This window comes from Lonchura striata, chromosome 1 (genome assembly GCF_050655825.1).
Source record: "Lonchura striata isolate lonStrDom1 chromosome 1, ASM5065582v1, whole genome shotgun sequence".
In the NCBI taxonomy this organism is placed as follows: Eukaryota; Metazoa; Chordata; class Aves; order Passeriformes; family Estrildidae; genus Lonchura; species Lonchura striata.
Genome location: NC_140703.1, coordinates 20,591,883 through 20,607,097, shown reverse-complemented (window position 1 = coordinate 20,607,097; position 15,215 = coordinate 20,591,883). Strand labels below are relative to the sequence as shown.

The 15,215-nt window shown below is 39.0% G+C and overlaps 1 protein-coding gene across 16 annotated transcripts in view; it reads right to left on the bottom strand.

Moving 5' to 3' along the window:
* Nucleotides 1–15,215, bottom strand: part of SYNJ1 (synaptojanin 1) — a 50,514-nt gene that overhangs the window by 9,929 nt on the left and 25,370 nt on the right. For 7 of the 16 annotated variants that reach the window (XM_085571469.1, XM_021548563.4, XM_085571104.1 and 4 more), the window contains 14 exons: nt 14,139–14,330; nt 13,643–13,727; nt 12,501–12,641; nt 11,965–12,157; nt 10,538–10,696; nt 8,574–8,730; nt 8,121–8,238; nt 7,771–7,986; nt 7,034–7,112; nt 5,893–6,055; nt 5,082–5,288; nt 4,315–4,443; nt 3,708–3,746; nt 654–701 (listed from right to left, as the gene is read on the bottom strand). In XM_085571469.1, the coding sequence (XP_085427595.1) occupies nt 654–701; nt 3,708–3,746; nt 4,315–4,443; nt 5,082–5,288; nt 5,893–6,055; nt 7,034–7,112; nt 7,771–7,986; nt 8,121–8,238; nt 8,574–8,730; nt 10,538–10,696; nt 11,965–12,157; nt 12,501–12,641; nt 13,643–13,727; nt 14,139–14,330 (1,926 nt within the window). The remainder of the gene's footprint in view (nt 1–653; nt 702–3,707; nt 3,747–4,314; nt 4,444–5,081; nt 5,289–5,892; nt 6,056–7,033; nt 7,113–7,770; nt 7,987–8,120; nt 8,239–8,573; nt 8,731–10,537; nt 10,697–11,964; nt 12,158–12,500; nt 12,642–13,642; nt 13,728–14,138; nt 14,331–15,215) is intronic. The other 9 variants (XM_085571134.1, XM_085571308.1, XM_085571475.1 and 6 more) reach the window with 3 other exon arrangements.

Genomic DNA, 15,215 nt, shown 5'->3' with positions numbered 1-15,215 from the left:
GCAGCCAAAATTAATTGTAGCATACAGGAGGAAACCCTGCCAGTGACTCTACTAGGACTTGTATTGCTATTTGCTGTGAAGGACACATTCCTGAGAGACAAGGAAGGGACCCAAGCCCATGACTCTGCTGGCATAACTAAAGGAGGACCCATCCAGCAGTAATCCCATGTACTCCAACCAGAATGGTGCAAGAAAAATGCTCCTCATAACTGTGTGTTACACACAGCTGGCTATCAGAACCAAAATACCTACACTGTGTTCTTTAGAAAGAGGCAAAATATTAAATTATAGACCAAATTGTTTAAATGGAAGTTTCTCTCCCCAGAATATATGAACATACATAGTCCTTTATGAAAAGTCAGGCTCCCTAAATTCCTAATTTAGTTAAAGGTATAATGGTCACTCTGAAGCATTTTTGATTAGAGCTCTCTAAGTTTTCACTTAGCTTTTCATAAATGCCTTCTGTAACAATTCCCACCAGCATTGAAAACCAGGAAGCAACCTGGCTGGGTGAAAGCTATGCTAAATAAAAGAAGAAAGATCCTACATGATAAACACATTAATGAAATCATCCTTAGTATCACAAGAGCAGTAATATTACTCAGATGTTAAATTAGAAATCCAGTTCTAGAATACAAAAATTGTTATGTTACCTTCTACTTCTCTCCTAGCTACCCCAGGACTGGGAGGAGCTCCAAGACCTTTTCAGAGAAAGAAGAGAAGCTGTACATAGCATGAGAAAAGCAGTAGATTGAGAAAGAAAAACCAGGAAGAACACTGCCCCAGGACAGCTTTACACAATTCAACTCTGGTCTAAATAGATTTACAGTCACCTGTAGGAAATAACTGTTTGTAGCAGCATGGAGAACCAGACTGGTGTGAATTACAAATCATCAAGTACATTCATGTTTAATATAATCTGTTATTTTAATTTTACATTACAGTTGAAAGTGAATTTAATTCCTTCAAAATGTTCGCTCTCCACAAACATTTGGCTATCCAGTGTGATCTGACATGCTGGTCTTGAACCTCTCATGAGCAGAGCACAGACCTGTGCTCAAACACTGGGGAATAAATGTTACACCCTGCAACAATAAGCCTGATCCCTGTCATTCAGAACACTGAGTAGTCTGTTTCTGGTACATCTGAATAAGAAATGTGATGAAAGCAATACTTCCCACTTCATATAATGTATTGTTGTATCCTGAAGAACTGTATTACTAAGTTGCCTCTATACACCACTGTGCACTTGGGACAGCTGTACCAATTGGTTTAACAGTTCAGATTGAGAGAAAGAAGATTTTCAATCATGCATCACCATGCTGAATTACTTAATTTCTGCAATATCATCAAGCATGTACTGGGTTCCTAAAACTGCATGGCAAAAACACGACAGGACATAGATGTGATGGAAATACTGAAGGCATCCCTTAGCTATGACACAGCCTCTTGTGCTTTCTCACCATGTGCCCATGTGTGAGATCTGCCCAGGCACTCTCTGTGGTGTGTGAGTTCTGTCACAGGGTGGGCAGAGTGAAGGCTGCACATGAGGCTGAAATGGGACTGTCTTCAGCGTTGGCTGAACATCTGTTCCAAAGATGCTAAACCCTAGCATGTGGTATCTGTTCTAGCTGAGACCCAGGCTCTGCCAATTTCCATCACAAGCTTCTGACTGAGAATGACTCTGTAAGAGGAGAAGCAGTGAAACTGCACAGGAGTAGGGCACTGCCTGACAACATTCCATTGCTCTTGTTTTATGCAGGAGGAGGACTAAAGCCAGCTCCTTCCAGCAGAAGGGAGACACAGGCACACATTCCTACATCGGGGCACCAGACAGGGGGAGCAAGATCTCTGGGCACGATGATTTGGAAAGTTAACAAACGTTCACTACAAGGGAGAGAAACACAGAGGGTAAACACCTGAGATTTCACTTACTCATAATACTCTTCAATAGTGAGAAAGCAAAATTATCCTGCTGTGATAATGCTGTCTCAAAGGGCAGCATGGGAATATTTTCATCTTAGGGGCAATGAAAAACAGTTTAAACCAATGATAAAAGCCTTGGCTGCAACAATCAGGAAAACTCTAACTACTAGTATTAAAGGAAAAATCCCCACAAGTATTGTTTATTAACTTAAATTGACAATTAGAAGCATTTACAGTTTTTAATGTTCTCTGAAAATTTAATCTGTAATGTATTAAAAAATATTGGGTAAACAGAGTGCAACATTTTAATTTTTAACTATAAACAACTGGGGCTTATTTTTTTGTATTAGCATACAGAAGGTCTACACTTTGTAAAGCCCTGCAATGAGTGCAGAGCCTTGTTTGCCTGAATTCTGAGTTACTTCTGATATAAAATATGACCAAACTAAAACACTTAGATGCCCAAATTCTTCTCTCATCTTCAAAGCATACTGAGCCATTCGAAAAAATGCCATGGGGATTGAATGGACTGAAGCACTGGCGGGAAAAAAGGTCAAAACGTGTGAGGAAAAAAGTAACATTTAAAAGGCACAGCATTTTAAAGACTTGATTAATGTCCCTTTGTATGTGCTATGGAACTCTAAACCCAAAGTTTGATCCACTTACACACTATACAGGGATATTTCCACAGAGCTTTAAGAGCCTTCCTCCTAGGGAAGAGAAACAGGTGCCCTTTCCCCACAGAAGTAACCCATAAGGACATTTATTTTGGTTCCAACCCTGTGCTAACTTGCTTGGAGCTGAGCTCAGATGCTCGTGAAAAGCAGTCTTTATGCTTACACATGTACACCATGAGTACAAAATGGAGAGCAGCAAAAAGTGAAGATCTTTTGGTTGGAATAATACATGAAAAAATATACTACAGTCTCAAATGTTTGCATAAAAAGCAAGTTTTATGCAAGTTACAACTCTATGGAAAGCTATGCTGGGAAAGATGATAAAAGAAGACAACTGACTAGTCTTTGCACAATTGAGACGAACTAGGCAAACAGGATCGTGTCAGTGCACAGAAAACTACACAGGACTGAAGAACAATGAATTAAATCTCACCTATGTTGAATGTGTTCTATCAACTGTTTCCTAAAGCTTCTGCATTTTAACTCATCTGAAATATTACACGTTGGGCATAAAAACTTCCTTATCTCACCAGTATCTAAGAGCCAAGTACATTTTTGCCTGACACCAAAGTTAGCTGATAGTTACAGACTATTTAAAATAGTTTATGTATTTTCTGAGATTACTCAAAACTTTCAAAGCATTTTGTCAAAAATCCCCCTTTCCTACCAACTGAGGGGGAGCTAGTGGCCTGGAAGTGCCACTAGCAATTCTCACTCTCTCTCAGGTATTGATGAGCTGATTTAAGTCCAAGCAGGACAGCAAAATGTGGGCTAGAGAAGGAGAAAGACTACTTTGAAGAAGCACTTCACAGAAAAGTTAGCTGAATGTATTCACCCAGGACAAAGTAATAAAAATCTGGAACAACCTTCATCTCTGACTTTAAAATACCAACTTCCTGGAGAAATACTATTTCACAAAAAAGTCAAACATAGTTCAGAGGGGGAAGAAAGAAATGACAGTAACATTCATGAATTATCCAGTTATATAACTTTGAGAATTGCCCATTTTTACACCTTCGGAAATCATCATGTTAAGTATTGTCACAACAGATCCCACGGCAATTTTGCTATGCAGTCATATTCAAAAACAATTAAAATCATTACCTCCAAATTCTTTTCTAGCAGGTGCAGGACTCTTACCGCCTGACAGTATTTAAGAAATGAATGCAGCAATAATGAAAAATATCAGTGCAATAGGAGGGAAGAAAAAGAATGAGAAAGTTAAAAATCACAAGGGTCAGTTTGTTATTAACTATGTTGCCCAAATGCTTCTGAACATCCAGTTTCTCTTAGTGCTCAATTGTTCACATTGTTAGATGATCAAAATGAAGTCTACATTAAAAACTTGGACATGATAAAACACATATATACTGATGCCAAAATTAAAGCAATAGCAATGAACCAATGAATGCACAACTTTATTTCTATTTTATTTTAAAATAGATGCTATAAAAAATGAAAACGTTGAGTAAACATTGCTGTAAAATGTCACATTTTTAAAAATGTGAAAATAAGTTTTTATAAAATCATGCATTAATAATATTTAAACGGTAAAAATGCTGTTATTGCTTTTAAATATGCCAATTACACATTTCAATTAAAAGCCAGTGAGCCCAAAGTGTAATATGCAGTTTGTGTTTGCACTTTCAAGTCCATCTCACAGACTTGAAAACAAATATTCCCAAGCACCTGGAAAGGCCCCCCACATTACCTGAGGGCGGAGGTGGCCGCTGTGGAGGAGCGGGACGCGCAGGAGGAGCGATGGGCCGAGGGGGTGGAGGACGCTTTGGCTCCAAGCTCTGGGGAGGCTCCTTCTGCTGGGCACCAGGCTGGAATTCAGCTGAAGGGTATGACAGAAAGCAGTATAAAAATTAATATCTTCGACATTCTAAACCCAGCAAAGCTTTTCTAATAGCAAGGTTTTCTCACAGAGAGGACAGTCGAAACCCAGGCCTGGAAATAACGATCCGGAATTTTTTGAGAGAGGAAAGACAAGAGGAATGAACCAATGATGAAAAGAAGCAGATTTCCTAAATCAAAACTTTTGCCTCATATGTTTTAATAAATTTATGTTTTTCATTAAATCCTGAACAATCTTACCAATTGCAGCATTCCAAATTTCGATTTTGACTCTTACCTGTGAACTAAGTTCTCTGGAAAAAATGCTACCAAGGGAATTTTCAAGGCATTTGAGCGGTTAAAATAAACTCAATAAAAAGCTGTTCCAAGCACCATCACTGTGTTCACATGTTCACTTCATAATTTAAAAAAAGGCTGTGTTTAAACAGAAGTTTTCATATTGTGCTCCCAATTTACCAGTGCGTTGATTACAACTTATATCTTGGAGTTGACAGGCGTAGGGATTGCCAGGGGCTGTATTCTGAGAGTATGACTGAGGTGAACCAGGATTCCACAGACACCTTACAATAGAATTTGGGTGTGGCAGTTCTTGAGGCAGTGGAGCCGTGCAATACACACCCTGGGTGGAAACAGGTGGCCCAGGAGCTTTTCCTGAGGCTCGGCTGGGTCTCACCAGGAGCGTGGGTCCGTCCGACAGCGTTGGGGACTGGCAAGGACTGGAGCGCGGGGAAGAGCCTGGCGAGGTTCCCAGCCCCGAGCTCGATGTTGGATGTAGGTGCTGAGGAAGGATTTCTTCTACTTCAGCACTGTAGTCATCTATGTCTCCTAAAGAGCAACCCCCAGAGAAGAAAAGCACATAAAAGCTGACTCTGGGCATGAGATTTTGCGCAAGAAAAGCCCAAAGTTCCAACAAATTAGCTCAGCAACCAAAGCATGATTCTTGCATCCCAAAATTACACACGAAGAATATGTATGTATTTAAACCAGCTGAAAATATTTCAAATGCTAATATATACTATAGATATATATTAAAGGTAATTATAACAGTGTGGCAATTGTTCTTAATTTAAGAAACAATTAGCTTTATAGGTTATTTCCTTGGTTTGCAATATGGCAAGCTTCACTTGCTCTTCAGAAGGCTGGGCAGGGGATTTCAAGGTATTTGTTATTTGTAATACCTTCTACTTGCTGAAGGTGGAGTGTTCCAAAAAAAGGCTCAACATGGATGTGCTTTTGAAGAGTAAATTATCAATTTAGAATATATTTAAATGTAGACAAGAGTAAAGCAGATTGTCAAGATACTGTTGGAAATAATATGATTTCTAATCTGTTTTAGATGGGCATAAACATATTTATACATGCCTTAAATTAACCACATTATTTAGGACTGTAAGCATTTCAAAGTAAGGAACGCTTTATCTTAACAAACCTTCCATATCATAGTCTGCAGTAACCTCAGCATCTTCACAAAGCAAAGTGGAGCTTGTTGATGAAGGCAGCCCAATATTAATCTTCTCTAGATTCATTTCATCTTCCAAACTTCTGATCCAATCTGGATTTTTCAAGTTGATATTTATAATCCTTCCTTGTAGCTGAATTGCCAAAAAAGGTATGCACAAAACAGAAGTTCTTAAGAGTAGGAATATTTAAACTCACCATTTTAGATTTAAAAAGAAAAAAATAATTCCTGAAAATATCACAAATAAGGTTATAGGAATTTCTGTTACTAAACAAAAATAATTCTGATTTTCACTTCATTATGGTAACTACATTTATGTAACTTTAGCTGTTCATTACAACCATTTTTTTTTTTTTTTGGTAGAAAAATTAGCAACTCATCTCCTATGGTTCTCCTTTTCATTTAATCAGGAAGCTTCTGGTTTTTTACTCTGAGAGAAACACTATTATTTTTGTAAAGACAAACAGATTTGCTTATAAACTACATGAACAAAGTAATTTTTAGAGGCTGGCACAGAGCAGGTCTCCATTCTGTAAACTGACATTCTACCCAGAGCCCCTTTCCTGCCAGTGACATCTCAGCAGATCCAAGGATCCATTAGTAAACATCACACACTCAATCTTCACAGCCACAGATTAGTGAACGTCCGAAGTTCAATTTTCACTAAGATAATGACCCCACAGAAGTCAATGCAAGCTGAAATTTTGACATTTTTCAGAGTTTGTAGTACAGAAGTGCTAAATTTTTAATAACTGCAGGCTATAAAGATTTTTAACTGGTTAATTCAAGAAACTAAACTCTGCTTTTTAAATCATGAAAGACCCCAAACCCCTCATTTGATGAAGATGCCTCTCAGCAGATCTTAATTTATTTTTAGGAGGAGTATTGTTAGAGAAATTAAGTTTAATAGTTCTTTTATATGGCTTTTGAAACTCAACATACAGTATGTGGCTATCAAAAGGAAGAAAAAAAAAAAGATGCAACAGTCTAGTACAGAACAGAAAAAACTTCTAAGAATCAAAACCAAACAATAAATCCAACCCACTCAAGAAGACTTAAAAAAAGCTGGATTTTCTCTTGCTATACAGAGGTTCAGTCATTTTTATATTACCTCAATACCATTCAAATTCATAACATTCAGAGCAGAGCTTCCTTCCAAAAATGTTACCCACATCTTGTCTTCCACAAACCTGCAAAGTTCATTGGAAACAATAACCAGCAAAATACCACAATACTTAATAATACAATTGCTAGCCTAGTGCAAATGCAACATTCTTATTTTCAGTTCATTTAAAACCACTAACCTAATTCTAGAGTACAAAATTTGTCTAAAATTCCCAAAAATAAGAGTATCTGGAAAAATCGTATCTGAAAACTGAGACACACACACATATTTAAAATGAATTCTAAAGACATTTAAGTTGAAATTCAAGTGTTAAAAATTAAACAGATCATAAGTGAAAAGTTATTTCCTACCTAATGAAAATAACTTTACTCAGAAAATTGGTGGGGAACCATGTAGATGGATTTTGGACTCGCTCTAGCAAGTCCAAATCCAGACAGAACAAGGGGGGAAATGGCTTCCCATTGCCAGAAGGTAAGATAGGATAAGATGGGATACTGGGGAGAAATTCTTTCCTGTGAGGGTGGGGAGGCCCTGGCACAGGGTGCCCAGAAAAGCTGTGGCTGCCCATGGATCCCTGGAAGTGCCCAAGGACAGGCTGGAGGCAACATGGTCTTGTGGGAGGTGTCCTCATGGCAGCAAGTGGGACTGCATGATCCCTTTCAACCCAAACAATTCCATGATTCTATAAGCACAGATTAAAAGTAAGAAGTTTTTTTTTTCACCTTATAAGTATAACTTCGCCGTAGCTTGCAAATTTTTGAAGAAGATCATCAATCAAGTTATCATCAACATAGTTTTCTTCAGCTGAAGAACTTCTGATGGAGACCATCACAGTACCATCAGGTGGTCCTTGCATTGCAATCACCTCCTTATACACTTTTTGTCTCTCTTCTGCTTCAATTTCAAATATGTCAATGTCAATCAGTGCAACCACAGGCCTTGGAAAAAACAGACCAGAAAATCCTGTCAGCAGAGTATCTGAGCAACAAAATACACAACACGAGTATTAAATCTAAAATACACTGCACGAGTATTAAATCTTAGAAAGTAATGTATAAAATTAAACTGGAACCTATGATCAGATGTTTTCAGCTCTGCTCTTCCGTAGTGCAACAAAGTGCCAGGATTCCAGGTATAAGGGACACTACTGTCACTGTGAAAACTTGCATTCAGGAGATCCAGGTCTTCAGCTACAATCAGCAATGAAAACAAAAGGGGAAAAATACAGTGATTGCAAGGATGTGCTCTTTGTAAAAAGAAAAAACACAGGAAGTAAATACAAATGGAGTGTCTTACAGAAACCCCCCTCATCAAAGTTCCTTTTACACCCCTCAAATGTCAGTAAGTGGGATCTGATTCATGGCCCTTTCTTCAGCTTCACTGTGTTTACTGAAACTCTGTTACAAGCGTTCTGTGGCCTACCAAGCCAAGAACAGCTAAGCATCACTGGCACTGTGAACATCACTAAATGGATCCTCTAAGTCACTTGAAGAACATTTTAAACAACTGCAGGAAACCCTCAAACCTGATCGGTCAAATGGCCATTTCCTTCTCCTCCAGAGGATCCGATCTGTCCATGCCGGTGTGCGGCACTTTTCACTGGTGTCATAGTCATCAGAGAACAGATCATATTTGTATGTAGGGGCAAAATTTATTTTCCCTTCCAGAAACCCCCTAAAAATCTGTAAAAACAGAAGACAGAAGCAGATGGGGAACAGCTTGAAACTAAGCAGAATTCTCTATTTCAACACTGACAACCTGTATAAACTCCTCAAAATAAAACAAAAAAACCCTGCTATTTGTTAACATGGATTCCTCTCCACATTTTTTCTGCTGAAAACATTTGACACTGTGATTAAATAGTGACCCTGACAATCAGTGAATAGAAGTATGCCAGGAGTTATATCTTTAAGCCCAGGCTTACCAACAACCTACTGTTCCTTCAATGTCATATGCAACTGGAGGTCACCCAGACACTGATGCTGTAACACAGCATTTTGATCTGGTGCCTATTTGTTCCTGTGTCAGCAAAAGTGGGGAATTAAGGCTTACATTTTTATCTATCTGAACATGCCAAATTTTCCCACAAATTCAGACACATGCAGGTTTGGGTTGGAAGGGACCCTAAAGATCATCCAGTTCCAACCCCTTGCCACAAGCAAGGATGCTGTACACAGATCAGGTTGCTCAGGGTGCCATCCAAACTGGTCTTGAACACTTCCAGGAAAAAGTTGACACAAGATACCCTCTCAAATAAATAGGCTTAAAAAAAAAAAAGAGTCCTTAATACATTCAATCTATTCAAAGTGAGCTTCTCACTCATTAAGTGTTTAAACTGGATACAAGATAAAACCCTTAGCTAACTCAGTCACCTCCATTCTTTTCTTGAGTTCAGCCTTCTATGGGCATCTTTCCTTCACTTCAGAAATCTGTAAAATAGAAATCTAACTTGGATCTTAAAGTCAAATCTGCATCAAGTGACAGGCTGACCTCTCTCTCTTTCTGGAAATACAATTTGAAATCCAGTCAATTTAAAAGTCAATGTCAGAAGATGAATGTCAGAATGCTAGAAGTTCCACAGCTTCTGAGACCATTAATTTGTTTGGCTTCAGTAATTATTTCCTAACCTACTTTTTATGGAGCACATTGCTATGTAAGCACCTCTCCTGAGCAGCAGCTAAAAATGTGAGCCTGCCACAGCCATAGAGCACCCCCAGGGACACAGCTGGTACCCAGCCAGCAGCTTCTAAATCATGGAATATCACCCCAACAGTACAATACTACTCCTGCTCCCCAGCCAGGAGTCCTTTTCATATTCTGGCAGTTTCCATAGACTTCTCCAGCTTTATAACTGCTAGAGGTGTCTCCAAAACCTCTACACATCATGTTTTGATCCACTTAACAGACAATCTGACAGACAATGCTGTCTGGCCATGTGAATGTATACCTTGCTTACTCTAGGAAACAGCTGTAAATTAAGTGAGTAAAAATATCCAGTGTTTTGCCTCCTGTTCTGGTGCACAAGACACCAGCACAAATGGAAGGGAATTCTAAACCAGCAAAAGCACTGCTTGTGATCAAAGTACTGGCAAGCAGACAGAACCAACAGTAGAGGATTGTCTCTCATTTTACCATATCCAGCCTTCCCATCCAGAGCTGCAAAGAGAGAACAAGAAACCCTACAAATCTAAAAAATGTAGCTTTCTTCAGACTTTGTTATTCTGTGTTTTCTCTGCAAATAAAAAAGCTACCATTTGGACTACTCCTTTTCCCAACAGTAACAGCATTAGACCTATTACAATTTAACTAAAGAGTAACATTAGCCAACATTATAAATATACTTTTTAAATAGTTACATCTGACAAAAAGAAAAATATTACAATTAGAAAGCTCCATGCTGAAGATACAGACTTAGAGGAGCATCATAGCAATTGCTAAAACCAGTAAAAAAAATGAAGTATTCTCAAGTATGGTGACATTTGAACACACCTGTCCAGAGTTTTTTTGGTTGATAAGCTGGTCTCCTGCTATGAGGGTATCCCAGTTCTGTTGTCGTATTAGGTCCTTCACCTCCTCATTGGGCAAATCTATTCGATAATTGAAGTCCCCACACCAAAAAATATAGTCATGGGAAAAGAGCATCCTTCCCTGCAAAAGAGCAGCACACACTGGAGTTAAAAGCAACTGAGTGACAAATTTACTGTTTCTAGGTTCAGAACTTCAGTTTTTAGTTGTGAAACATGTACAATTTCTGGGTGATGAAGACAACTGAAATACATCCTCATATTTAGTGTCCATATGATTAGAACAAAACAATCAATAGTGTGGCATTTACATATGGAACACAAGAGAAGTAACATTTCCTGTGGAGTCTCCATTTCTGAAGAAACACTAATCAAGTGAATTGGATTCTAAAATTCTTTGTCCTCCTCCTCCTGTTTTAGAAGTCTTCTCAAAGGCGATGGCTGCTGCCTTTAACAAAGGAGAACAAAACACCTCCCCCCCTCCCCGGGACTTTGTGACACAGTCTCCTGACAGACTGCAAATCCAGAGCTTTATCATTCTGATTTAATTGAAGACTTTTTGGTTACATCTGATTCTCATCACTAGAAAGAGACATAAGGGCTTTATTAAAACAAAATAAAGTTTAAACAAAGCCCAGGTTTTAGACTGAGAACTTTTACTTCCCCCTTTGTTTTGATTTTTCCACTGCCATAAGTAAAACTAAGCAGATACACTGGCAGATTGAAACAGCAGCATTTAGGAAACTGTAGGATACAGCACTTGCTAGGAAAACTGAAACATGACAGTAGGGACAAATTTAGAAAATAAAAAAACCCTGTAAAATAAGATGTAAGACTCCTGCACAGTGCCACATAAATTAACAAATTACAGTTTGATGACAAAATTTAAAACAGCTTTAAGTCTCAAGAAAGCATTTCGTTGCACAGATAACGTTTTCAACTTGGTGATTTGATAATGAGAACATGGTGTTTGTTTATGAGAACATGGCATAGAATCATTCCTGTGTACTGAGAACAGTGCTGTTCTGCAGTGATTTTTTTTTTTTTTTCTTTTTCTCATAGGTGATTGTCTCCTGTGCTTACAGAAGTTCTATTGCATGTCAGGGGTCTGTAAGTTCTCTTTCCTATGCAAAGTCTTTGATTCTGAATGCAAGTGAACTCATGTTTCATCATCTATAACATTGCACTGGCAAGGTCTATTCTTTCTGCAGTCTTCTATTTTAATAAACATTGTGGGAACTCGATTATCTTTGAGTTCTCTAACCCAATGGAATCTGATGTCCACAGGAAACTGTGGAAAGGGAAAAATACACATGGAGCTTTAGGATGGCACTGCTGGAGCTCCAAGGGTTTCACTTTTCATTTGTTATGGAACTTGAACACCGTGCTTACCATCGGAAAGCCAAGTTTGCGAGAAATTTCTACAAAGTCTTCATTTCTCTCCTTGACTTGGGATTGCCCTGCAGCAAAATGACTGCACACAAAGCAAAGGCTGGAGGTATGGAACAACATCCGAATGGCCACTGCACCTTTGTTCCCAGTGGCTCCTCCCATGCCAGTCTTGACAGTATCGACAGCAACATCCCTGAAATAGTGAAATAACTATTAAACCTTCCAGGAACCTGGCACACATGGCTCCAAGTGTGACACTGGGCTGGGAGGAACACATTGTTCTCCCAGCCACAGGGCTAGTTTTAAAAAGTTCCAACAGTCACTGAACATTAACAAGATAAAACCTCAGCTTTTCAAGCTCTCTGGGTGGCCAGTTAGGCATTTAAAAACTAAGAAAAGAACTTAAACAACTCTTCCACCAGGAGGTGAAATGGCTCTCTCAGAGCCCCACATGGCTCCGAGGATGTCTGTGTGTTATCTTCCAACACAAGGCAAGCTGAAGGTGACCCAAGCTGGAGCCAGCTGTCCTCACTGACCTGATAAAGGGAGCATGCTGAGGCCTGATGAACACAAAGAGGCAGACGCCCACCAGCTGCTCTGAAGCCAGCAGCACGTACTTGTAATCTCTGGAGATGGTCTTCTGCAGCTCAGCAGCCCAGAGCTTCTGATTTGTAGTGCTGGCAGTGAGATTAAAAACACCAGGTTGGAAATAAACCAAACTGAGTAGGTTTCTAGCTGGTGATTGAGCTGACTAAGCTACATCCAAGAACCTGAAGTAAACCTTGAGGCAGTAAACCAAAGCCAAGTTGGGAATGGTGCTCAAATGCCTCCCAGCAGAGACACAGGCTCTAGACTGCCATGCCATCACTGTTTCAAATTCAGCCTCTACAAATGCTGCCTCACTTTTCCCAACACCACAGATAACTTTATGAACCATGGCTATCTTTGCTGTATTTACAAGCCTAGACTAGAGGAGGAAAACCTAATAATTGTTTTAGAGAGCTACTTCCTAGCCTAGAACTCAGTCAATATTGGAAAATAGGTGTCCACAGTCTTAGATCAAGAACATCCTTAGAGAGTCAACAGATGATGGTTTTCAGAGTCAGCACCAGATGGGAATTAAAAATATCAGGCCTGGAAACAGCACTGACTACACAAAGGGTGAAATCAGGGGTTGACAGACTGACACTTGGTACCCAATAGACAAAAATGTGCAAAAAAGGTTATAGGTTTTATGTGCTCTTCTCAATGAGTTAAATCTTCCCTATCACCAGGAAACAGGCAAAGCAGGCAGAGAAAACAATGGATAAAGGGAATATGGTCCTAGGACTACACACACATTTATCTTTGGTATCACCCACCACTGGGAAAAATGCATTTCCATAACCCAGTCTGCTACGAGCGGAAAATCCCAACTCCACAGTAATATAGTCATACAATACATGGAATGGCAGTGAAAACTATCGGTATGGAAGGAAGCCTTCCTTTATACAGATCACAATCTGATACATAACGGTATACCAACAACACATGCTTTTGGAAAGATTTTCACAGGATTTGCTGTTCCCAGGAACTGAAGAACTGAAGAACACTGCAAGCACCAAAATTTTAAATAACATACGACTTGAAAAAGTAATTATCAGCCAAACAAGTAGATCGTGTGGATTGGATCACCCACCTGGCGTTCACAATGTTTCCTGCATTTAACTCCACCATTTCTTCAAATCCAATGGCAAATATGTCCACAGGTTTGTTTTTGCGATCTTGAGGTAAATAGGGAAAAAGTTATTCATTGTTTCTAACTAACTTAAGAATCAAGACCTCATACACACACACATACACGTATATTTATTTATTTATTTAAAAAAAAAAAATCTGTCCTTGGAAAGAAACTCCTCCCTGTGAGGGTGCTGAGGCCTTGGCACAGGGTGCCCAGAGAAGCTGTGGCTGCCCCATCCCTGGAAGTGTCCAAGGCCAGGTTGGACAGAGCTTGGAGCAGCCTGGAATGGTGGAAGACATCCCTGACGATGGCAGGGGTGGCACTGGATCTTTATGGTCTCTTCCTACAGTTCTATCTACCGTGCTGTGCTTCTGTGATACCTGTCTCAATGTTTGTGATCTACTTAGAAAAATCAGAGTTTCAAGTAAAAGCAATGACAGACCACAAATCCTACCTTGGAATTCATGGATTCCAGCTAACTTTGGTGCATCCAGAAGCCAATCAGTGAGGGTTTGATTTCTGAAGGCAATACTTCGAAACTGCTTCCCGCCATTGACGTTCCACGTCCCAACGCAGACTCTGATTTTTTTTGGTTTTGCATACTTATAGAAGTTCTCACACATGCTCTTCAGTACTTTTACAGATGCTGCAAAAACATTTGAAAAGACATTACTTTTATAGAAGACACTTGAGAAAGCTCAGCAGTGAGATCTTTCCAATGTACATGTACAAAGTTAAACTGTGAAAGCACAAAGATTGCAGCTTTCCCAGGGGAAAGTACCCTTAGAAAAGTACCCTTTTTCAGTCAGTGTCTTACCCACACACATTACTTGTGTGGGTAAGACACTGACTGAAAAACAACAGCAATTTTGTCAGAATTATATAGAGAGATAATGAGGGAAGCAATTCCCATGTTTTATAAATATCTGTTGTTCTTTCATCTCATCCATGATTTTCTAGGGAAACCATCATTTTTTGTACATATCAACAAGGATATCTGCCCGATTTTCACAGATTAAATTAATTAAATCCCCTCTCTGTTACAGAATGTATGTGCAGATAGATTAATTTCTGCAAGTATAAAAGTTGCTGATACAGTGCAAGTACTAAAATAGAGAAGGTACATTATTTCATTGTATCAGAGTAGGTCTATTTAAGCCACAAACATTAATCATTTTTAGATCAGGTGAATTCCTAAAGAGCTGCTTTAGCGAGAACAGTAGGCTAGGATTCAAAATAATTAAACTTATTTCTCTGTCCCATCAGCCTTTCCCTGTGCCTTGTTTTTATCTGCCAGATGAAGAGAGAGGAATGACACATATGTAAAGGACATTGTGAGAAACACAGAAAGAAAAAAGCTAATTTAATGCTCAAGTATTTTACCTAAGTTATATTATTTTACCTATTTTGAATGTTCTCATGGTTATCAGACTCCAAAAGAACAATATAAACAATATTAGGTGGAATTCTTCCTTCATTTGTTGCTGCCTTGAAAAATAGTCAGTTATTGGGAACACTATTTCCATTTAAA